The 24,196-nt window shown below is 52.7% G+C and overlaps 1 protein-coding gene across 8 annotated transcripts in view; it reads left to right on the forward strand.

The window, feature by feature from the left end:
• The first annotated feature begins 1,052 nt into the window (after positions 1-1,052).
• CPEB1 (cytoplasmic polyadenylation element binding protein 1) overlaps positions 1,053-24,196 on the forward strand; it is a 39,033-nt gene continuing 15,889 nt past the window's right edge. For 2 of the 8 annotated variants that reach the window (XM_064668630.1, XM_064668633.1), the window contains exons 1-3: positions 1,053-1,170; positions 6,426-6,603; positions 16,276-16,464. In XM_064668630.1, coding sequence (XP_064524700.1) covers positions 1,156-1,170; positions 6,426-6,603; positions 16,276-16,464 — 382 coding nt within the window. In that variant the 5' untranslated portion in view covers positions 1,053-1,155. Of the gene's footprint in view, positions 1,171-5,047; positions 5,167-6,425; positions 6,604-15,200; positions 15,334-15,399; positions 15,424-15,565; positions 16,010-16,275; positions 16,465-24,196 lie in introns of those variants that run through there. The other 6 variants (XM_064668632.1, XM_064668631.1, XM_064668634.1 and 3 more) reach the window with 6 other exon arrangements.

Genomic DNA, 24,196 nt, shown 5'->3' on the forward strand with positions numbered 1-24,196 from the left:
TGCCGACGCTGAGGGGGCTCGGAAAGGTCTAAAGCCAGGCACCACAGCGCTGCTATGACCCCATTCCCTTTAGGGACCCCATTTTAACCCCTTGGGGGTTCCATTCCCCTCACAGGGAGCACCACGGCCTGTGTGTGGAGAGCTGCTGGTGCTGAGGTGTGGCTGGGAGGGCTCCAGCTGGGCACCACCCCATTCCCCTTGGATGGCCTCATTTAATCCCTTGGGGGTCCCATGTCCTCATGGGTTTACCAAGCATCATGGCCCAAGTGCAGAGAGCTGCTGGCACTGAGGCTGCCCTTGGGGACCCCATTTTTACCCTTGGGAGTCCCATTTCCTTCATGGGAGGGGCACAGTGAGCACCACGTGCTGCATGTGAGAACTGCCAGCACTGAGGTGTCCCTGAGAGAGGGGCTGCACTCAGATACCACAGTGCCATCATCACCCCATTGCCTTTATGGGGGCTGATTTAACCCCTTGTAGGCCCCATTCCCTCGTGGGCTCAGCGCGTGCCGCAGCCTGTGTGTGAAGAGCAGCTAGCCCTGAGGTGTCTGCAAGGGGCAGCCAGACCTGGGGGCAGCCTGACACCACAGTGCCACCATCACCCCGTTTCCCTTAGGAGGCTGATTTTAGCCCTTGAAGATCCCCATTTTAACTCCTGGGGGGGGGGGGGTGTGTGTCCCATCCCTTCACGGGGAGCACAGTCCACAGCCCATGCGTGGAGAGATGCCAGGTGCTGAAGCTGCCCTTGGGCAGACCCCATTTGAACCCCTCGGGGGTCCCACCCCCTCATGGGGGGCACAGTGAACCCCACATCCCGTGTGTGGGCGCGGCGGGCGCTGAGGGGACCCCGGAGGTCTCAGAGCGTCGCGCGGGAGGCGGCGCCGCCCCTCACGCCTCAGCCCGGAGGCGCCCGCGGCTGGAACGCGCCGACGGCGCCGCCCCCCCAAGGTGCCACGCGACCGGCGCGCGCCGCGCGCATGCGCTGGGACCCCTCCCCTCAGGTGCGGCCCCCCCCCTCCTCCCGCCCCCACTCCCGCCCGCCCCCCCCCCCCCCCCCGGCCCATAAAAGCCGGCGGGGCGGGCACAGTCCCGCTGCCCCCGGTGTGCCCTCCGCATCCTCTCGGACGGACCGACCGTCCCCACGCAGCGCTGCCCATGGCTTTCCCGCCGGTGAGTGCGACCACGTGCTGCCGTCCTGAGCCTCGTGAAACCGCCCCCGCCACGTGGTTTCACGCGGCTGTAGGGAGGGAGTTTCCCGCCGTTTTACCTGTGTGGAGGGCGGGTGGGAACCCCCGCTTCCCTCGGTGGGGAGGGGCCGGGGACCCCCATCCTGCAGGAGAGCGGGATTCCCCCGTTCCCTGTGCAAAGCGCTGGATGGCATTCCCCTTCTCCTTTGGACCAACTCGAGGGGGTCCCTCTGCCGAGGTACCGCCGGGAGAACGGGGCTCTGAGGGAGCTCAGCCTCAAGGAACCCATCAACTGCCCCGCGCTGCCTTCAGGGAAACGCTGCAGGAAACCGGGTCCCAGTCCTGCGAGCGAGTGGTGCCTGCGGTTCCCCTCATCCCAGGTTTTTAGGGGGTTGCAGTTAGGCTGGAGGCACCGAGCTCTGATTTGGATGGTGGGGCGTGTTTTGGCTGGAGGGGGTATTTGCTGTTGCAAGTGGTAGTTCTGCATGCTTCTGAACTGCCTTTTTTAGCGTGTAAAGTGAACAAAGCTGCCGCTTTACTCTTAAAGCGGGTGCTGCCAGCTCCATGTAGTGTCTGGCTGTTGTTGGTGACACGGGAGACTCTGCCCCTGCGTGTGCTGTGTGGGCAATGGCAACTTAGAGGCAAGTCTGAAAAACAAGTTCTTTTCTTTACCTTTCGCTGTTCCCCAGCTGAAAGCAATTAATGCTCGTTGTGGCTGCCCCTGTGATGGGCTAACGAGGTGTGTGCTGGCACCTGGAGCTCTGCTGAGGGGCTGCAGGTACAGCTGTGCGCAGAGGGGAACGGGGCTTTGTGAGGAGCTTCAGGAGCCTGTTGCTTTGTTGCAGTTTGTCTCGACTGAAAGTTTCCATCAAACAATTAAAACCTTATTCAGCTTGGATATTATGCTGCAACAGGCAGCTGTGGGTATTGCTTGTGTACAAGGCTTTTTGAGTGATGGCTTCAAAATGTTTTGCTCTAAGAAAAAGAAACACAACAAAACTAAGAAGTAGCTGTCTTGACAGGGAATTGGTTTTTAAAAACTGGAATTTTGGCAAAATTGGTGTTGTCCTGAAGTCAGTGCTCTCCTGTGAATTAAGACCATCAAAATCCTTTCCAGTTTTGATTCCAGCCAGCTGTGTCCAAGATGTCTTCACGCAGTAAACCCTTGGACAGCTCCTTAAGCTCAGCCTTGCTGATGATGGGAGTGCTGGTGCAGATTTGCTGAACCCTGTCTGGGATGAGCTCGGGGTGGGAGTGTGTTGTTCGGTGGAAACAGTTACACCAGTGTCGTGTTTTGCCCTGAGTGTAGCTGACTTCAGCTTGGGAAGCAAAACACATCACTGAAAACGGATTTTTAGAGGTGCCTTTCATTGAAGTACAGAACCATCTTGGCTTGGTTATATTGAGACTGGCACCATATTAACAGCATCTCAGATTTTTGTCTTGGGATTCAAAGCCCTCTTGGCTGTAGCTATAGCTACAATAAACCCTCCAGGCATCAGGATGGTGCTGCTCAGGTGGGATTTCTAGGGAAGATATAAAAAGCAAAGGCTGCAGTGTAGCTGAGGTGGATGAACCTTGCCTGCTCCACAGCATCCCCAGGAGCTAATGCACATCTTGGCCATACCGGCAGCCAGACTGTGTTTAATGACTTCCCTAAGGATTAGGATATCCTAATCCTGTGCCAGTGCTGTTGTGATGCTGCAGGTTCTGCCTAGCCCAGGGATTTCATTATCTCTAGGTTTCCTGCAGGTGCGTCTGGGGCTGTGGAGGTGCCTTTATTTCTACTTGCCTTGGACAGCTTTGGTGGGTTTAGCTGCACAGGTGTGTCTTGTCCCAGCAACACTGAGTGCTGCAGGTTGTGCCTGGAGTGGGACCTCCTGCAGGTAAACCGTGGGCTGTGGGGTTGGCATGGGGCTGCTGGGCTGGGAACTCCAGGGACTTGCCACCTTCGTGATGCACAGCCAGCAAACAAGAGCTATCTGCCGCGGTGGTAAGACTTGCTGGTGGTCTCTGTGTTACTCTGAGGGAGGGGGAAACTCCTCCTCCCTATTCTTTGGCGCTTGTTTTCTCACTTCCATGTGTCTTGTCTGGACTGCTAGAGGTGTCTGGAGCCTAAGAGTGCCCTCCTTGTGCCCTGGGGATGAATTTTCCTGCTTGGACGTAGGTTCTTGGCTGAGCCGGGATACGGAGGACTGCACTCCTGCTTGAGCTTCATCTTGTGTCTGTGTCCCAGCTCGGCCACAGTGATTTAACCTGCAGCCTCAGGATCCTTTGCTCTGTGGTGCTAAACCTGCTGCAGGGAACTGAATTCCCCCTCTCTGTGTGTGATCAGGAACTTCCCCAGAAACTCGCAGCTCTTAAACAGACAGGGGGTGTCTTAACAGGTGTCAGGAAGTGGTGTCTGACTTCTGGTGGCTTTAAAGCACCTGTCGATCGGCTTGGTAAAATTGTCTGCTTCTCTGGATTGGGATTGTGAGCTGTAGCTGGGTGGAATGGCTGAGAATGTCTGTTGGGTCCCTGGTTACGCCTCGGGGTGTCTCACATTGTGCCTGGTCACTGCTGGGGCCCGCAAAAGGACCCACCAGTGCTGCTGGACTGGTGCCTCTGGGAGCAGCGGGGATCGATGGGGCGTGGGCTGTAGCTGTAGATTGTAGCTGCCGTGTGAAGAACTTCCAGGGAACCCTGGAGAGGCAGCGTTGCCAAATCCTTCAAGGTGGAGTAGGGAAAGTGAGCTAGGCTCGGGAGTGCTCGTCTTGGTGGGGGGATGCCAGAGCGGAGTCTGCTCTGAGGACGCAGCCTCGGAGCTGAACTTTGGTATTTTTGGTATATTTTGGACATATTAGTATATTTCCGAGAAGAAAGGATTTGGGTGGATTCTCCAGCTACACGTTGCAAACTCTTTCCACCGTCCTATCCAGGCTGTTGGGGGTGGTTTGAGCCCTGCGTGCTCTGAAGACCTCCAGAGACCTTCTCAAAGGAGTAGCTTTATTTTAGGGGTTGAGGGAGGAGGGTGAGCAACGAGCCCCTTCCTACATGGGGTTGGGTACCAACTCCTTGTGTCCAGGATGCTTGCAGTAATCTCAAGGATATCCCTGACACTCTAAGGTTAAAAGCTCTGTAGTGGAAGGGATTTTTGTGGAAAGCCTTGGCTGTGCTCTTGCTGGTTTCTGTTCTGTTTGGAGCAGGACTGGTGTTGCCAGTTGTGGGAAGTATCAGAGGCTAAATGAGCAGCAATGGGTGGGGTGCTCGGCTGGCTGCTCGGGGTTGTTTTGTCTCGCTAGCACAGACTCCGAGCGAAAAGCTTTGCCTCCCGCTGGAAGTGGTTCTTTAGCAGGAACAGGAGTAGAATGTGGAGTTCCACAGTTGTGCCAAGGCAGCCTGATGCGGCGCTTCTTTTTATTAAAGACGACTGGCAATAGTTTTGTAAATTGAGCTTCTGTATTCCAGCTGCTTTTTATAAAGATGACTTAAAGCTTGCTCTGCCTGTTCCCTCAGCCTGCAGCTCGCTTTCAGCCATACCTGTTCTGCTTTTGGAAATGCTCCTGCAGAGTCCCGGGACCTTGTCTGGGGGTGGGCTGAGCGTTTCAATAACAAAAATCCAGCCCTCAGTGCTGAAAAGGTGCTAATAGTCCTAAATGGGCTGTAGTTTTCCAGCAATTGCTCAGGTCCCGCCAGGAGGCATCGTGCGAGTTGACAATGCAGTAGCTTATTCCTGCTGCTTCCAGGACTGGCTTTCGTTTGCTTTTTAGCTAAATGGTGAGGGGGGGGGTGGAGAAAACTGTCAGATCGAGCATTATGGCAGTAACAGCGCTCCTAATGAGGTGGAATGCAAGTCCCAGACATGGGCCGGGCTAAAATTGCCTTCTCCGCGTGAAAGCGGTGTAGTCCTGCCTCCTGAAAGATCACCAAGGGGTCATTTGGAAGTACAACCAGCTCGGCGCTTCAGACTTGCTTGCGAGTGAAGCAGAACTGTGGGGTAAGTGAGGCCCGAAACTTGCAGGAACACATCCAAAAGGTGGTGCCTGTATTAAATGTCTCCTTGACAAGTACAAATGGCCCAATTTAGAGCTTTAGAGTGTGTTGGAGGAGCAGGGGCTCGTTTGCCAGCCTCGCTGCAGTTCAGTTCTTTAACTTGATTTGCTTAATAGCCGGGATTCTGCTCCGGAGGCCAGGACTGGCGAGGTTGTGCCTCCCCGCTCCTCTCTTTAATGCGGGTCTTAATTGCCGGCGATACCGATTGCTTAGCAGAGTCCTGCAGTGGCTTTTGGGTGGCGGGCAGACCTGCTCTTGGCCCAAAAATGCTGGGAGAGGTCATGTTTAGCGGTTTCTAGATTGGCAGAGGTTTGAATGTGGTGCAGCTGCTTCTAGACGATCCTGGATGTCAGCGGATTGTGAGCAGAGCCGGGGAAGCATCTGCTGTTCCTCGTTCTCTGCACCGGCACCAGGGAGCAGAAGGGGTTTGACCCTTCCCGTGCACAAGCTTTACAAGAGGTAGTCCTTGTTTAGGATGGTCCCAAAACCTTGATGCTGGTGGATCCGTGCCCGTGGAGGGTTGTGCTAAAGCAGAGCTGGTTTGGGGTAACCTGCTTTGTGGGTAGGAGGTGCTGCCTGAAGGGAAGATCAGTATTTGATCCTCTGCCTTTCCTCAGGATTTGGGGCTATTTGATTAGCTTGGAAGTAGTATTTTTAGGTTGGCTTTTTTTTTTTCTGCGAACCTGTTTTCTGAAGTGATTGCTGCTGACTTGGATCATTCCAAGATGTTGAGAACTCTAACGCGGGTGGGGAGGGGAGCCCTGCTCTCCTCTGCTGTGCATAGAAGCTGCTGTGGTTCTTTGTGGTGTCTGCCTTGACCACGAGCATCCCCCCATTCCCCAGTGTCAGGAGGCTGATTCTGGGGATAAGGCGTGTGGCTCTGTTACCAGATCTACTTTAGCTTTATGTGCTGGAGAACAGCAGCAGGGAGCTGTGTTCACAACCCAACTAGTTTGGGTGCTATGGCTGTTGGAGTCCATCCCTGGTACCTGTGTGTGGCAGGCAGTCTGCTTCGATGTGCATTGCTGACAAATTGCTGACCCGTTTGCTTAACTGCTTCTTTAATGCCAAGAATTGGGCTTGAGTGTTGCTAAGACCTGGAGCGAAAGCTAATGTGAGTACTGGAGGCACTCCAGCTTTCCACAACGTGTCGAAAGCTGAGTACTTGCCTATTTGACACAAATACTTGTTCTTTTTTACCAGAAGGAAGATCCTGGGAGGAGCATCAGAGACTGCTGGGATAGCCCAAATGCCCCTGCACTTTCCACTTGCAGCAATGCAGATATATTCCGCCGAATAAATGCCATGTTGGACAACTCCTTGGATTTCAGTGGAGTCTGCACCACGCCTGTCACAAAAAGTAAATGTGATACCCTGCCAGGTGATGGATGTGGCTGGGATGGAGGGGGGCTGAAGGGGGGGAGGCACTTGGTGGAACGTGGTGAACATGTGGTGGTGGTGGTTACTGTTGGTGGGATGGGTGCTGGCATGTGCTTATGATCAGAGGTGCTTGGAATCAGGGTTAATGCTGTTTTGGTGCTGAGAGGCTTCGCTTGTGTGCCTGAAATGAATAAGCCGTGTATTCCCTGGCACTGTGGAGGTGCCTGGGAAGGCTTGCTTGCCTTCCTGTGATGCTGCAGGTCACTGTGTGGGCAGGATGTGAGTGCTTGCTGCCTGACCTGCCAGCTCCTAGTGTGGATGATTCCAGCAGACTCTTTTAGCCTGCCTCTCCTGGAGGCAGGATTCATCTGCTTGCAGGGTTGGTGAGGCTGATCTGCTGCATATATTGAAATTTCAAAAGTCTTTTGCATAACCATGTTTGCCACAGGTCAATTAACCTGTATTTAAGAGCACACCAAAGCAGCACAGGTGAGTGCAGACCTTCCTGCAAAGCAAGCCTGGTGTGATGAAATCGGTGCTGCAAGGTCTTGTTTCCTCCACGCTGAGGGGGGGTGGGCATGTTCTGCTGCCTCAAAACAGAAGTTCTGTGCCAAAGCAAAGAGTGTTGGATCGGGTCTTATTTTTATCCGAGTGAAGGACGTGCTTTTGTCCCTTTGCAGCAGCCCAGGTCTGCCAGTAAATGTACCTGTGCCTGATGTTCCTCTTGCCAAAGCAGCTCTGAGCAACGGTGCTCGTGCCAAGGATATGGGCACTCGAAAGAGGTTGCTGTTGCCTCTCTAGCCTTGGAAGTATAGGGTCAATAAATGCTTCGGCCATTATTGGAAACAAACTGACCCTCTGGATGTGTCCCAAAACAAAGTGGGAAGTAAAGGGCTAAACCTCCCCAGCTGGTGACCTTGCAGGCTGCTGTGGGCAGAGCAGCTTTCTCTGCAGTCACTTGGAGGCAGGGTTGACTTGGGCTCGTGGATAAACCCAAGTTTTAATCAGGTGGATGTGTGGGGAAAAAAGCTCCAAACAGGTGTCTAGGCACCCTGTGGGTCTATTTGCCTGTGCAGTGTAACTTTGTTCTGGGCTAGTGAAATGACTGCTACCAGATGACTTCCAGTGCAGCTTAATCTCCTGGGTATTTGAAGGGCTTAGCACCGTGGACCAGGGGCTGATCTGGCCATGTGATCCTGTGCTGGCGCTGCAGAAATACCAGAGGAAGTGAATCCGTTGGCTTCGAGGGCTGGATCTATGGCCAGCAGTGCTTGAAGCATGCCTGGTAAGGTGGCAGTGGAGGATGTGCTGGGTACTCCTGAGCAGCTGAGTAGTGAATGCTAACTAATGTCAGTGGTGGGGTTAGTGGTGCATTCTTAGAAATTTGCTGTTGGACTGAGCGGGTTTGACCTTTTTTGTCCTCTGGCACAGTGGGAGTCAGTGTTATATCTGATCTGGATGCACTGGAAGCATAAGGGAGGAATAAACCAAAGTATTTTCCTTTATCTCCATACAGTGAGTTCCTGAAAGAGTTGTTTCTGACTGTCTTGTAGAAATCTTAGCTATAGCCCTTCCTATTCCATTTAGGATGGGAATGTTTCATAGCGTCATAGAACACTTTCAGGATATTTCCTAGTTAAGTTTCAGCTTACTTGCCAAAGTTAACCTGGTTGTTAGGGGAATTGTCTCCACCCTCTATGGCAGATTCATCCTGTGAAGTTGTGGGTTAGTTCTGGGTTTAGGTCTGGGCACATCAATTTTAATTTGCAGTGCTGTCTTCTAGACTTTGAGAACTCTTCTCTGAGGAATGGGGGTGTTTGCCTGACACTGAAATGGGCCTGCTTACTGACCTGCTGCTTGTGAATGTTTGCTTGCTCTGCCTATTCCTGTGGTGTTTCTTAGGGATGTCTGGAGTGGAGAGTCTGTCCTGGTGTGGAGCTGCTGTGAGGTGCCTTGGCTGGAAACCCTGAGCTTCCCTTCAACTGTATTAAACCGCTTGTGTTTCAGGTGATCACTGAGTAACTCCTGTTGAAGATGCCTTGTAGGGCAAGTGCAGTGGGACTTGCATGTAAAAAAGGGAGTCCTCCTCTTGCAAATGTTATTTTTACTGCAGGGAAGTTGTACTTTGGGGACACCCTGAGCAGCTTTTTACGTTCCTGCTGTGCAGCTGAGGCCAGTCTCCCTCTCCTGTGAGTGCTGGTACAGCCACTCGTGCAGCCTGGGGACCAGGGTGGAGGCCCTGCTCAGCAGTAGCTGCCCTGACAGCAGGCCTTTAGCTTGTATTAAATCCCTGGTGCAGCAGCACAGATGGTTGTGATTGTGTGAGGAGAGAATTCCTCACTTCCCAAAGGATACAGGGTGCTGCTGAGCCAGGCCTGGGGAGCGGCTGCCTTGGGTGCCCTCACCATTTCTGCTGGTGGAAATATAAAGGTGCCCCTGGGCTGTACAGGAGACTGGTAAAAGAACAACCTGGGCCAGCAGTTACCAGGTGTAAGTTGGTGGATGAGTCAACACCTGCCTGAGCATCAGCAGTGCAGAGCTGTGGGTCTCCTGCAGTCCCAGCCTTGTTTCCTTAGTGTTGGAGCTGGGACCAAGGGCCTGAATGCAGCAGCTCTGCAAGCTGTGTCCTGTCTCTGGAGCTGAAAAGTGCCGCTCTTACTGTTTAATGGATTGCTGGTGAGTCTTCATGAAAAAAGCTGGCACTGCTAGCAAGGATGTGAATCCTGGGACATCTGTGATCCTTAAATGGGGAGATGCTTTGGCACCTGGACCCTGGCCTAGGTTGTGCAGAAATTCACACCTGACGCCTGTAAAGCTGAGCACTAAAATTCGGAATATAGTATAGCTAACTGCCTGCTGCCCTGGGCAGATGGTTAAGCCTGGAGCAGGCTGTTGGACCTTGAACAAGGATATCCTGCCTTCTGTGAGCCTGGCTTCTGGGTAGGTGACCAGCAGAGAGAGATCCTTTGTAGTGTCTTGTCACTGCTCCAAGTCAAGTCACTTCTGAAGAATTCATGAGCCTGTGGCACTTCTACTTTGTTCCAGAAAAACTGGTGTACTGTAGTTAGGCTAGATTATCATACCAGGCTTAATGAGCCTGGAGATCAACCATAAATACAATAGGTATAACAGGTGAAAGGACTATCTTCTTACAACTTTAAAACTCTTTTAGTGGGAGAACTTGGGGAAGAGATTTTATTCCAGCAGTGTAAAAGCTTGGACCTTTATCTATTCTTGGTCCCTCAAGCTTTTCAGTTGTCATCTTCAGGTCAAACTAAATTTATCCTGGCTTGGACTTGTGTTGAAGAAGGCCCTTTGAGCATTAAGAGGATTACACGTGGTGGAGAAGGGATGGCAGAAGTTCATGACCTTTCACTAATGCTATTGGGGAAACATGTGTGGGGACACCTTCCTGGGTGCACAATGAGATCAGTACAGCAGCAGTCTGAGCAATGTGAGAGAGGACAGGCTGATTCAGCGCTCCGGGATCCACGCAGCTGGAGTGTTATCCCCATCCAGGCAGAGCTGGGACTGCCACTGGAGGCTCAGCTTGCCATACCTAATGTTTAGTCTCTGTAAAGATCAGTTTGCAGCTGATGGTAATTCTTGGTGAATGTGGTTGCCTCATCAGAGTCATCTGTGTCATCATGCTCAGCCTCACCACCACCTCTGAGTTTTGCAGGGGGCTGCTCCAAGAGCTTCCCAAGCACCAGGCTCAGGCTTCTTTCCCAAACTTTGGGGTACAGTGCAGCAGTGTGGGGAGAGCTGTCATTGTAGAACCTGTCTGGTGGCTTCTGGGACAGGATTGTGGTGCTGCAGAACACTTGCCTGTCAGGCTGCTTCAGTCCTCTCTAGGGAAAGGCAGAACCTCCTCAGTGCAGACATCAACCTTCAGTGGCTTTTAGCCTGGTCTTGGAGGTGGGAGAAAGAACATGGCCTTGACAGAGGTGGGAGTCAACATCTCCTGCTGGAATGCTGCTTGTCCTTGAGCAGCTGCTTTGAAGGGAATGTGGTTTTAAAGCTGCTCTGCATGTTCTTCACTGGTCTGAATAAGAATCTGAGCAAGGCCAGTTTCCTGATGTAGCAGGTGGTTTGTTTGCCAGGCTTTAAAGCTGGGACTTGCTTAGTGGAAGGTGCTGCTACCGGATTTGGTTTAAAAAAAAAAAAAAAAAAAACAGAAATACTAAACCAGCTTTTGAAATAATCCTGTTCTGTAGGCACAACTTCCAGCCTAAGGAGAGCTAGGAGTAAAGCTCCCAGTTGAGCTTTTGCATGCCTGTTTTTGGCTTCAACTGAAGGCAGTGCTGGCTTAGAAAGAACTTTAAAGAATTATGGTACCCCCAAATGTCCCAGCTGCATTGATCTCCCTTTTGTTAGGCTCTGCTCACTTAAAAGAGAGAAAGCAGCCATTATTTTGCTATAACTTGACAGTCCATTGTGTGAAGAAATGGGAAATGGTTTCCTGTGGATGGGAGTGGCTTCAGGTGCCAAGTGTAAAGGCTGTTAGTTGTGGCCCATCAGGTCCTAATGATTCTGAGTGGCTGCTTTATTTAAGGAAAACTGAAGGACAAATGCAAACCCAGACTAGCTGATGACTAAATTGGCTTCCTGTTTGCTCTTAACTGGAGTCAGTTAATGATCTATCACTTGTTTAGCCACCCAAAAAATGTCTCTGATATTGAAATGTCAATTCCTCTGCTCTTCCCTGTCCTGCAGCCTTGACAGAAGATGCCAGACAGCACTGGGTGCAGCTGACCTGATGTGTATGGTCTGAGATCAGGGAACAAAATGCTGTAGGATGCAGAGACCCAAAAGGTAGCTCTCCTTACCTGTAGTGTGTGGGATTCCCAAGGTCCTGAGGCTGAGTGTCAGCAGGAGCTCAGCTGGATCTGGCAGCTCAGAACCCTTCTGCCTGCCCCAAAGGAACACTGGATGCCAGGCACACATCTGGAACAGTGAAACGCCACACCTGTGCCCCAGGAGAGGAGCACACCTACTGCCTGTGTCCCGGCCTTTGGATTTCAAGTGTCACATTGACAGGTCTTTGTCTAAGTGGGTATGATGCTTTTCAGTACTGGAAAAGTGACTGTAGTAAACGGTTTTTGAAGCAGATCAGTGTTGTGCAGAGAGCAGGTGCTTGGCCTGGAGCTGTTGTACTCTGCAGTGGTCACAAAGTGGGTGGTGTTCCTGATGATCCAGCAGTTTCCTGATGTACTGAGCTCTGTCATTCAGGTTTTGGTGCTGTACTTCTGTGATGGCCTCTGTTACTCTTGGAAGAGGAAGGTAGAGCAGCAAGATTGTTGCAGTGTCTCTTCCTTGGTTTCTGAATTAGCTGTTTACCAGCTGTTGAAGTGTTTGTGGTTATGGAATAAGGCAGACTCCTTTATCTGGCTGGGAAATAGGTCACAGCAGCAAGTGACTCCACTTGAGGAAACCTTCAGATTAGAGGGGAGATGCTTAGTTGTGTTTCAGGAAAACCTCTTGTAACTTGTAGGTTTATGACTAACAAGTGCTTTTCTGATGATCTCCACTGTACTTTGGGAATACAAATCGCTGATCCTCTAAAAGCTTATACTTGATATTTGTTTTTCTTGTGTGCAAAATGCATTTGAGAGGCTTAGTTTTCAGGGGTGCAATTCTCAGCCTTTACAACTGGAGGTGTAAAGAGGTGTGAAAGGAAAAGCAGTGCTGCTGCTGCCAGCTGCCTTCCCATTTGTGATCCAAAGGCTGCCGAACTGCTCATCTTGCCTTATGCTTCTCTGGATTTGGTTTGGAAGTTGAGCCTTGGTCAGAGCTTTAGTCCACAAGGTAAGTCAGGTTTTGTCAGTGAACAGAGCTTACAGCTGAGCTGGGCTTATCATTCCCCTGCTTTCAACACTAGGGGGCCTTGTTCATGGAGGGACTTTATCTGGATTCAGGCTCTGCTGGAAACCAGCCTGTGGGAGCAAAGGGAGAGCTCTTCCTGGCAGTGGAGGTGGTAGGAGTGGGATCTAGCTTGTTTGGATCATGTTTGTTTTAACCATTCTGAGAAGGTCCAGAGGAATTAGGGAACAGCTTTTAAGATAAACTCCATTTGCTGGATCATTAGCTGGGTTTGTGTGAGTGGCCTGGGTTTGGAAGGCTCAGACATCTGAACATCTTTGTGCTTGGTTGAAGCATCACATTTCAAGTGTCTGATGGCACAGGGATGCTGCTGCTGTGGAATGAGGGCTGAATCATGCTGCTCTCTTAACATCTCTCCTGCTCCCCCTGCTCTCTTAACCCACCTGCCACAACCTGCCTGTGGATCCCAGCTGCTGCTGCCAGGCCCTGTGTGTCCTTCCCATGCAGGCTTAGGCTGTAATTTCCTAAGTACTTTCTTGTTTAAAATGCCTGGTTGGTGCAGCCATGCTGCATACCAGATCAAGAGAATGAGCCAGGCTTAAAACTAACTCCCTCTGGCTTGGTTTTAACCAGATGAGCTCCCCAGCCCAGCTTCCTGTGTGAAAACTCACCTGCCTAAAGTGGTGTGAGTGAGGAGGGTGAGCTGGGGTGGGGTCAGGTGCTGGGAGCTGTCCCTGCCTGCAGGTGAGAGCTGAGCTCTGGAGGTCCTCTCCTCTAAGAAGCCTTTGGAATGTCTTAAATCCAGTGCTGACAGTTGAAGCCTGGAAAATGCAGCTTTCCATGGGGGTGGTGGTGTGGAAAGCTGTCCGGCCTGTGCTGCGGTGCGTCCTGGCTCCAGGGATCTCCCGGACAGGCAGCAGCACGTCATCCAGGAGAGCCGCCTGCTCTGAGACCAGTGAGGGAGCGTTTCACTGAGGACTTTGATCTCATGATGCTGCTGAAATCAAACCGAACCGGCTTGGGAGGCGGCAGTTCAGTCTCTCCCAGACGCTCGGGCACGAGCCCAGGGCAGCGCAGCTCCCTCTGCCAGGATGGTTGGCTTCCAGTGGCAACTCCAGGGAAAAATCCAGGTTGGAAAGACTTGTGCTGGTGGTTGGGCCTTGGAAAAATCTGCAGCGAAGCATTTGGGTTGGGTCGTGTCAGGTTGCAAAGTGAAGTTATTTAGTATTTGGTAGGTATCTAGCTATGAATAACTTGAGGTTATGACTCTTTAGACTGATTTTTTTTTTCTTTTTTTTTTTTAAGTTTAATTCTTCCTGCTCTCGTATGTGATTAGTTTTGTCTGCCTACGGCAGTTGATTACATTGTAACAAATTTCCAGACTCTAGCCTTTTAAAAAGAACTATTCCAAAAATCTGCTTAAATTCTCTTTTAAGTTGGTGTTTTTCCTGGATGATCTGTATCCATCTTTTAGCCTGGCTTGGGAGCATTAAAGGAGAAGCAGACTTGTGCTGGCTGTTTGCTTCCGGTGGGAAAAGGTCTAATTAAAAACTGCTGGTTATCTGAGTGAATTCTGCTCTGTGCCTGAGCAGCTAAAGCTGTAACTGGATTGCAGGGAGCTTGTCTTTATTGTAGATTGAAGTCATCAGAGGGAATCATGGATCTTTTGAACTTGAATCTGATTTGATTTAATTAAACAAAACAGCTTATTTCCTGAAAAATGCAGATAGTGAGGGAGAATGTGGCTGGATGCTGTGGAGTGAGTGCTTCCTGTTGCTGATAAATTTGTTCTCTATTTTCCTTACTTCTTCAGTAGTCTGTTTCTTCCAAGCTGTTTGGGTTCAAGTTGTGTTGTCAGTCAGTGCTGTATCCATGCTTCCCAGAAGATGAAGCTTGGTGGGAATTAACCCTTTGAGTCTTAGTAAGATCCTGGTCCTTAAAGGGCTGGGAGTCTTCTGCTGCCAGGGATCTGGGCAAGAGCACAGCACTTGTGCATTTTCATAAACGCAAGGATGTTGCATATTCATATGGGCAAGTTGTGGTTGCTGTGGGAACTGAGTTGTCTGAGCACTGTGCCATGTCCTCTCCTCCCTACATCCAAAACAAGCAATCCAAAAGCTCCAGGAGGAACTGATGCGGTGAAATGCCCTGCTGGAGATGCAGCATGATGCTGCCGGAGTTAATAGTTGATGCTGTTACAGGTGCTTGGTAGCAATGTGACTGAATTGGCACTACAGCTTGTACTAGTACTACTAGGAGTAGGAAACACCCCGGTGGGTGCTGTACTGGTGGAGTGCTGTGGAGGAGGCTGCAGCTGGGAGGGGGAAGGTGGAATGCTGCCAGCAGGTATGGTTGTAGCTGCTCTGATCCTGCCTGTGGTGCCACAGCCTCCTCGCTGGGATCTGGGAATGCTGGCACTCCCCAAATCACAGTGGGGTGAAGGTGGGTCCCACCTCTGGTGGCATCAGCGGCCTGTCACATGTAGGGTATCCAACCGCCACCGACCTGTGCCTGGGCTTTGCTCCTGGGTGTCCGAGTGGCACGGGATGTGGCTGTGGAAAAGGAGGCCAGGAATGCTGTCAGGCTGTCTGGGATGGCCGGGGCTGCACGTGAGGGATAACGTGACAGGCTGGAGCGACTGCAGCGCCCGCGGAAGAGCCGGGAGCGGTGTGTGCGAGCGAGGTGTACATCTGATGGCACCGTGGGAGGCTGTGGGGGCAGGGGGAGGAGGAGGAGACAGCTGCTGCTGCTTCAAGCTGGCTTATAAATGCCCTCTGACTCAGATTTCGGGTAGCACAGCTGAGCATCTTGCGGTTTCATCAGCCCCCAGATCCCTGCGTTAAACTGGAATTCTCAGACTATGAACCTGCTGTGTTTCCTTAGGCTGTTGGCACGGGCTTAAACCGAGGCAAGAATCCGGCATCTCCAGTACCAGTAGGCTTGTGAACACCCTGCAAGGGAGGGGAGGGCTAGGAAGGGAGGACCAGGCGGGAGGAAAGTAAACAGGCCGTGAAGATTCCTGGTGTGAAATGGGTCTGGCTGGTCCTCTTCCTCCTGTACCAGCTGGATGTGCCTGCTCGGGCTGGACCTGAGATAATGGGCTGCTCTCTGGGTAGTGGGGGTTGAAGGTTATCCTTGTTACTCAGGGGTAAACAATGCCGAGTCAGTGAGGCACAGTGGCCAGGCTGAACCAAACAGATTATGCCAGCAGAATTGTGAAGCTTTGCATCGGATCTGAATCGGAGCCAGCAGCTGGAGGCTGGCCAGGACTAAAGTGTTTTTGGGTTTTGTGGGTGGAGGGAGGCGGGGAGAGGAGAGCTGGGTAGCACTAAAACTAACTGTCTGCTCTGTCGCTGCTGCTGCTCTCATCGTTGCTGAGGGGATTGCTGCCTTGAGCCTGGTGTCTGCTGTGCTGGGGAGCCTTGCTTTGTGCTGCCCGCCTCCCCTGATTCACTGGAGCTGCTCCTCTCTCCTCCTGCTGCTGTCTTGTCTGTCGGGGGAAATCTTATCCTTTCTTCTTACCTTTATTTTGTAAGAGCTGATGCAGTTCTCTTGCATGGCTGAGTGACGTCACTGTCAGCACAGTAAGCATCAGCAGCCTGGTCACATGCTGACCCAGTCAGTAATGCAGACGGGATAGGAAGGTGGAGGGGCTGAGGGGGGTGGGGGGCTGGATTCTGGACATATGGTAGTCCTCCCTTTTGGGGTGCAACTGCTGGTTGCAGAAGCCGTGGCTTCAGAGCAGCACGAGACCTGGCTCGGGGCTTAACGCTTTGGAAAACTCCTTCTTTAAAAAGAAAAAAAAGCAGCCCTGAACTCTCAAGCTTCTGTTTGTTCTCCATCTGAGCAGACATCCAGGACTCTGAAGAAGCAGTGGCAAGCAGGATGCTTTTCCCCACGTCCACGCAAGAGTCTTCCCGTGGCCTCCCAGACACCAACGATCTGTGCCTTGGCCTGCAGTCCCTCAACCTGACAGGGTGGGACAGACCCTGGAGCACCCAGGACTCTGACGCTGCAGCACAAACCAGCACACAGTCCGGTGAGTCTGCTGACACACGCAGCAACAGTTGTTGGATTCCTTGTATGTTTTTGGCTGGTTTCAGGCTAATGTGGAGCGATGAGCTTGTGTAACAGGGCGCTGGTGGGGGCTCACGGGGGCTTCTCGACCCGTGGTGCTTGTGTAACGTGGCAGCTGAGGTGGGGAGGCTGTGGCTGCCTATGCCACAGCCCCCTCTGCTCTGCTGTCAGTTCACTGCAGACAAGAAGTGCCCGGGGTTGTTTTGCTCGGAGCTGTAATGCTGGTGGAGGAATAGCCTCGCTGGGAGGGGAGAAACCCTCTTGCTTCCTTTGGAGGGAGTGGGTGGGGGGTGTGGTGTCAGGAGGCTGAACGCTCCGGGTAGGAGTGAGGCTGAACTTCACTCCGGCAGCCCCAGGAAATCCCTGGTGGCAGGTAGCTCTGCAGGTGAGGGGATTGTGCTTGCAGGGGACCCCCCTGCCTGACTGCAAAGGTCCTGGCAGCCCTGGCACTGCCCAACTGCTGTGGGGTGTGGTACAGCCAGCACCCGACAACTTCAGCTGGCAGCTCGCTGGCTGGGTGGGAGACTTGGAGGGATCCTTCTCCACTCCCACGCTCAACTAGAAATAGCGGGCTGTGCCTGGCAGTGGGCTGCAGGAGATGCAGTGGAATGGCTCCTTGTTTTAACTCTTCTGGTCCAGCACAAACCTACGTGATGGGCAGGGTGTGGGCTGGCAGCCACGCGCTGCTGGCTGGTGTGCCCTTCCCCCTCAATCCTCTCCAGTCTGTTTTTGCAGCTGGCATTGGATGGGGGGGTTCCTGGGGTGCTGGGTGCTTCCTTTGGAGCAATGTGGGGTTCAGTTAACTCTTCCAGAGGCACCAGCCTTCTCTGTTAAATCACAAGAAAAAGGGATGCTGAGTGCACAAACTTAGTGCATCCCTTTGGCCTGGTGTTGGAGCAGAGGTGTAGAACAGGGAAGAATTCACTTCCTAGCCTTTGAGGGCTGTAAAATCCAGTTTCACAAACGGTAGTGTGTTCGTTCAAGTATCAGTCCGTGGAAAGATCTAGTGCTTTGGCAGAGTTTGTACAAGTTCAGCCTGGTTGCTACAGAAACTCATCCCTTTATAGCAGCACGCTGCTGCTTTGTTAAAAGGGGAGTGCATTGCTGCGCAGACTGGGGTGACACAGAGGCCCCAGGCATGGAGTTGGTGCTGACAGGAATAGAGAGAGCTTCTGAGGGGGCTGGGCAGTGGGATTTGCCCGTGTAGATGTTGGGAGGGGGGCAAGGGAGTGCTGTTGACCACCTCCATCCAGGGGATGCTGCCCTTAGGCTAGGAGAAGCTTCTGGGACACAGCCCTAAATGTTCCTGCATGAGTTGTGAAACAGCAACTGAAAAAACCACACTAGTGGGGTAGCAGAGTTTGAACAGCTTGATCAGCACAGCACATCTAATTTGCACAAGTCTTGGTGTGTGGGGCCTGCCTGTGGGCCCTGGCACAGGCACTTGGGCTCTGCCTGCAGCCAGGCTGTTGTAGCTTTATTAAGCCTTGCTCTGCTCTGGTGAGCAGACCTCCACATGGTCCTGTGGGCTTCCCCTAATGAACCAGGGAATACCACACACTCCTGTCTGTCCTCCTTTCATTGCCAGCTGAAACCTTGAAGGAGAAGGGAGAAACAAGTCGTTAGTGTGCAGCGGGCTGGCCTGGTGCCTTAGAGCTGTGCTCTGAGCCCCTTCTGGCTGTTGGCAGCCAGTGGGGCCCTGCTGGTCTCTGTCTTTCAGGGTCTTTAATGGGTGAAGAGCACACTTAGAGCAGGTGACACCCCCCTGAGTGGCTCTGCTGCTGCTGAAGCCCCAGCCACGGGTTCAGCGCTGCGGAACGAGGCTGGCACGCGCAGTGGCGGCCACTTGGTGCGGATGTCCCAGCCCCACCTGCTCTGCTGTGCCATCTCCACTGCTCCCTTGGCCAGCTTCCTGCCAGGCAGCCTTGGCAGAGGCTCGGATGTCTCCGCAGTGCTCCGGCAGGCAGGCCAGCAGCGCTGGCATGAGCCTGGGGTGGGCTCTGTGCCTTGCAGGCTGGGCAGTGGGGCTGGCAGGGCCTGCTGGGGGGTTTCACTGCCAGGGGTGGAGGGGCTGCTGGTTTCAGGAGGGAGGTTCATTTGGAGATGATTTGAAGGTGGTGCTCCAGTGACCTCCCTGCTCGCAGAGGGTGTATCTGGTGTCAGGTGCCCCCGCTGACTGCAGTGCATCGTTCTGGAGCTCCTGCTGCCGCAGAGGCCTGGGAAGAGCCATGGAAAGAACTGAACTTCAGGCACAGCCCTGGGCTCTGAACTGCGCCCACTGTGTGTTTGCAACAACCTGTGGTAACAGCTGCTGGAAGATGGCACCCAGTGCTGTCTGGAGAGGCCTGTTTCCTCACTCCTGGTATTCCCGTTGACACATGAAGGGGGAATAGCTGGGATGTAAAACCTGCCCAGCTGCAGCTGTGCTGCTTGCACAGAGGAGGCTCTGGCCTTCAGCAGCTCTGCAGAGGGTCTAGTTGCCCTATGGCTGGAGGTGTCATGGTTCAGAGACAGTGTTCTCCCTTTGTCCCACCTTCCCTTCCCAGCTGTGCAGCAGCTGGGCCAGGAATGCTGATAGTCTGGGCTGCTGTTACTCTCCTGCTCTGAAAGTGCTGGGGATGGTGTGTGCTGACTGGAGAGGTGAAAGGCTGGTCCCTGGGCACAGCTGTTGTAGCGCTTCAGCTGCGCACACCTCCTGTGTCTGCAGAGCCTCTGCCCTTTCTCATTCCTAAGGGCCATGGACTGGCAGTGGAGCTCCTTGGGAGGGGAGAGCTTATAGTTCAGGAGCATCTTTTGAAAGGCTGTGAAACATTCTGGGTGGTAGAGGAGTGTTCTGTGTCTGAAAGATGTGTGGATCTGAGGAGCTGGCAGATGCCGGTGCTTCCAGGTGGCCTTTCCATGCTATGACAGGAAGAGGGAGGATGTGGTGAGGATGCTGCTATGTCTAAGTGCTGCTGAGGCCTGGAAAGCCACAGCTGGCCTTGTCCCCCAAGGCCCGGAGTCTCCATCAGGGTGTCCTGTGAGCAGGTGAGGCTGCAGCAGAGCTGGCCTTTGTCTGGGGACAGGGAGGGCTGGCGCTGCCAAGCAGAGCTGTTGTGCCGCTGGCACCCAAGCGTTTGGAAGGTTCCAGCAGTGACTCAGCTGTGCAGACCCACAGGGAGGTGGCTGGAAGGGTGGAAATGCAAAAAAAAAAGCTAACAATCAGGCTATAAATATTGCTGATGTGGTCCCCTGCAGTGCTGTGCCTGAGTACTGATGAGCTGGGACCTCCTCTCCCTGCCAGCGCAGAGCTTCCTCAGCCTGGGAAGGACCTTTGGCTGCAAACCCATCTGGTGTCACCTTGTGCTCCTAGGGCGGTGTCACCACACAGCTTGGTGCAGTGGGATCAGGTGCCTGCTGATCCAGAGACTGGAGAGCAGCAGGGATGGTTTGTATGCCCCAATCCTGCCTACGTACCCTATTCCCAAAGGGCTGCTGAGCTCCTTGCACCCCAACAGGGTTATTTGTGAATTTTCTTGCTGCACCTGGTGCTGTAAGACACTGAGGACATGTGCTGAGCCCTGGGGAGTGCGCCAGAGGCAATGCCAGTCCCTGGTGTCTGGAGAGAGGCTCTCTGGAGGCAGTGGCTGCTGCAGGCTCGAGCTGCCGGCAGTTATTGGCTGTAGGATTGAACTGCTGTCTCATAGCAGGCAAAGCATCTCAAACCCTCTGCTGCCACTAGATCTGTCAGGCTGGAAATACTTCAACAAGTCCCAGAAACCTGCTCTGTGGCCTGGGGAGGGACTTCTGCAGGAAACTGGCCTTGAACACTTCCAATCCCGCCATTCCTGGCTGTATTTCTTGAGGCAGTGTTTCCTTATCTTTAAAGTAGCCTCACAGTAGGCAGGCACGTGTGTTAAGATCTCAGAGTTAGTTCATTGCTCTGCAAAAGCAGGGAGGGAGATTAAGAGGCAGTGAGGTGGGACTGCCCTTGATGGTATCCTTTACCTTCACTGCCCTGTTCCTCAAGTGGCACAAGGAAATGGGGTCTCGATCCAGTTTTTGCCTGGAGAACAGCAGTGCACAGCAGATCCCTGTGCAGATTTTGGGTCTCCCTGGCTGGTTTTCAGCTGCTTGGTCTGGCTGGTCTGTCCTGCCCTACATTGGGAGCTGTCCCTATGTGGGACAGCAGATTTGCCTACTGGGAAATCATCCTAAAACCAGTCTCTTTAAGTTTGCAATGCTAACCTGCAAGGGTGTTTTCAGCAGGATCAAATCTTCTGGAGAGGATGTCTGTCCCTCTAGGTGAAGTCAGCAGGTGAGCTCTTTTGATGGTGTCTGATGAAGCACCTTGCTGTATCTACCTCTCTGCTTGTTGTATGCCCCTAAAGCTGCTGGTGCAGCTACAGATCTGAGCTTTTCCTTGGATCTGCTCTTGAGACTGCAGCTCCAGCCTCATCTGTGCCCTCTGCGGGGTGGCTGCTGCTGTCTCATTCTCCAGCCTGCAAGGTTGCAGCTCCAGTCACTCTGCTGAGGAAATTGCCTTTGGTAAGGAAATGCTGCTGAATCTTCCCAGCCCTTGGTTCTCCTGCTTCCCAGAGCACAGCAACTAATTTTTTGCAATAAGCTTGCTTATCTGTAGTTGCTTAAAATCTGCTAGGCTGGAGCTGCTGTCTGTTGTGTCACCTGGCAGATAGCAGAGGCCTCTGAGCATGGATCACTCTGAAGTCTTCAAGGCAAAACCCACCTCTGAAGGATGAAAGAAAAGACCTGTTGCACAGGCAAAATGGTTGTTGTCATGGACTCCTGCTTTCTTCTTGAGAACAGCAGGAGGTATTCGTAAGCTGCTTCTTCAGGTTGGGCTGTTTCCAGAGTGTCCTCAAATGCTGTGTGTGGTGGCAGGTACCTGAACCCACCCAGGTGAGCGTTGCTGCTCAGCCTGGGGGGGGCTGTTCATAAACACACTGTGGCAGTTGCTGGCCTTCCTCAGACTGCTGGTTTGAGTGCTTGGATGCAGAGCTTGGGGCAGGCAGAGGATTTGGATGAGGGAATTCCCCGGTTCTCCCTCTGTTTAACTTGCTGCTAGACTAACCCTGCTCTATAGAGCTCTCCCTTGTGCGTGTCCAAGTCTCTCCCTGCTGGTTTTCCTTCTGTCTTTTGGACATGTGGCTTCAGAAGACCTAGTTGTATCCTCAGCTCCTGCATATTCCTGCTTGGCTGTGTAAAAAAATCCCTCTCCTTGTGCTAGAGGAATGTTTCAGAGGCTCATCCTGATGGGAGAGCTCAGCGTTTGGATAACACTAGGTTGGCACTAGAGTATCCAAGGATGGTTTTTCCTGCTCTCTAGTGAAAGGGGAGCTTTGGGTGCAGGGAGCAAGCGCTTCATCTGAGTAAGACATGGTCAGATCGAAGCCCAAGTCTGCTTAGAAAATGCACTGAAAGGTTCTTTCACACTACTGATGGTGTGGCTGCTGGGGCAAGGAGACAAGGCTACCTCTTGCTGACCTCAAACCTGTCTGGTTCAGGTTAACAGGTATCCAGAGTTTTGGTGGTGTTCCTGAATTCCATATTCTAGGTGCCTGTTGTTGCCTTGAAAGGAAGACAGGCTTTCCCAGCAGCCCGGTGATGTTCAGGGAATAGTAGTGGAAGCACAAACGTGGTGGTGGTGGTGCCTCCTGTGTGGAGTTTACGGGTGATAATGGCATAAGGGAACAAAGCTGGGGGCTGCCTTGACTCTCCTGGTCTACTGCTTGGTGCTTGTACTCCAGGAGTCCCTGAAAGCTTGTCCTGTGCCATCCTGGCTCTTGTTGGGCTTTTCTGAGGCTGCACTTGGTGTGGGTGCTTAATGGGCACTTGTTCCTTGAGTGTTTCCATAAGGGCTGCTCATGGTCCGTGGGCTGATTCCTTAGTGGCCGTGCTGAGGAGTGGGAAGCAGGGAAGCACTTAATAGCTGCACACTGCTCATGTGGCAGCAGTATTTGATCCTTAACAGAATAAAATATGTATCAAATAAGTAAAAGAAGTATCAAACTTGAGCTTGCAATTGGTTTCTAATGGCAGTTGCTCTTAATCCACCTCTTAAAGCTTCCATTTGAGCAGCTTCTCCTAAAACAGATTTATTTTTATCTGCGCTGATGCTGTACAACAGAAGATGCAAATAGAGGAGTAAGTGGAACAGGAACCCAACCAGCATCTCTGCTTGTATCCATCCAGAACTGAAGTGGGTCAGGGCAGTTCCAGTCCTGTGCTGGAGGTGGCTTGGGGGAGCAGGGGGGCACCACCCCAAACCCTCCTCTTGGCTTCTCAGGGAGGGGTATTTGATTGTGGCCTCTGGAGCAGCCAAGTGTGCAGTGTGTCCAGTGGTGGTCTGGAGGACATTTCTCTTGGCTTACTCTGGAATTGAGCCTTAACAGGTGTGTTCCCTTCTGAGGAGAGCATTGGAGCTGCTGTTTGGTGGCTCTGAACTGCACCAGGCTACTGGTAACTTAGTCTTTTTGTAACTGATGTTGGAGGTAGCAGCACAGTGGTTTATTGCGTGCAAGCTCTGGCCTTGGGGGTAAGATTCATCCCTAGAATTGTCCCAGTCAGATAAGAAATGGGGTGGGTGAGTTTTCCTCTAGCCCTTGTACTGCTACATGTCTAAGCAGTGGATGGGATGGTTCCTTGCTGGACAGAGCCGACCTGAAAGGCTCTGTCTGCTGCAGCTCCATTGGTGGGAACATGGAAGCTCTCTAGAAGAGGGCCTGGATTTGTTTTTGGTTCAGTACCTTCACAGCAAACTGCACAGTGTGTGCTGGCCTGAGTGCTTCCACATGGAGCTGGGATGGGGAACAGCTTTGGGAGCTGCTCTCCCAGTGTGCTGGGGTTGCCTGTAGCAGAAGGTAAGAGTGATGCCTGCTCTTCCTCTTCCCCAGCTCCTGCTGCCTTAGGCCTGAGTTTGTCCCTGGTGCTGTGTTGTCCCTGGGCGCAGTGATACCCAGGTGTGGCATTGCAGGGTGACCTGTCATTGGGGTGTCACCAGGGCCAGGGCAGCAGAGAGTGTTGGGCCTGTTTGTACAGGTGAAATCCCTCCTGCTGACTTTTTATGCAGTGACAGCATGTGGAACTGCTGTAAGAGGGCTCTTAGTCCTCTGCAGTGCTCTTGGCAGGCTGGCTTTTTTTTAGGGTAACTCAGGTTAGAAGGGACCTCTTGAGGTTATCCAGCCCAACTTCCTGCTCAGGGTAGGAAATCTGCTGGAGGAGAGTTGCAGAAATAGCAGTGGGCCAAGGGGGCTGTAGAAGCTAATTCCTGGGGTGCCACAGTGTTCCCAGAACAACACCCATTAAATGGGCATCTCCACTGGGTTGGCTCTGAAACGATCCACTTCCAGATGGTGCTGTGGTCCTTGAGCTGTCACTGCACAGTCCCTTCCCAGTGCTGCTGTAGGACTGAACACATGGGGTGTGGCCTGGGGCACTGAGCAGGGCATCTCCAGCCAGGGCTGCACCCTGGAAACACATCTCCTTGTGCCTGGTCCCTTAGGCACTGGCAAAACAGCTGAATCACAGGTGCTGTCTGTGCTGCCGCCAGCGCAGAGGCTGCTCCTGGGCACGGCAGCTGCTGCCACCCCTTTGGGAGGGATGCGGTGAAATGCCCAGCTCCTTGTCTCTCTGTCTGGTTTTCTCCCCAGGAGTGCAGAGGGAAGGTGAGGCAAACCCCCAAAGCTGTGATGCTG

Source organism: Pseudopipra pipra, chromosome 12 (assembly GCF_036250125.1).
Source record: "Pseudopipra pipra isolate bDixPip1 chromosome 12, bDixPip1.hap1, whole genome shotgun sequence".
Classification (NCBI taxonomy): domain Eukaryota; kingdom Metazoa; phylum Chordata; class Aves; order Passeriformes; family Pipridae; genus Pseudopipra; species Pseudopipra pipra.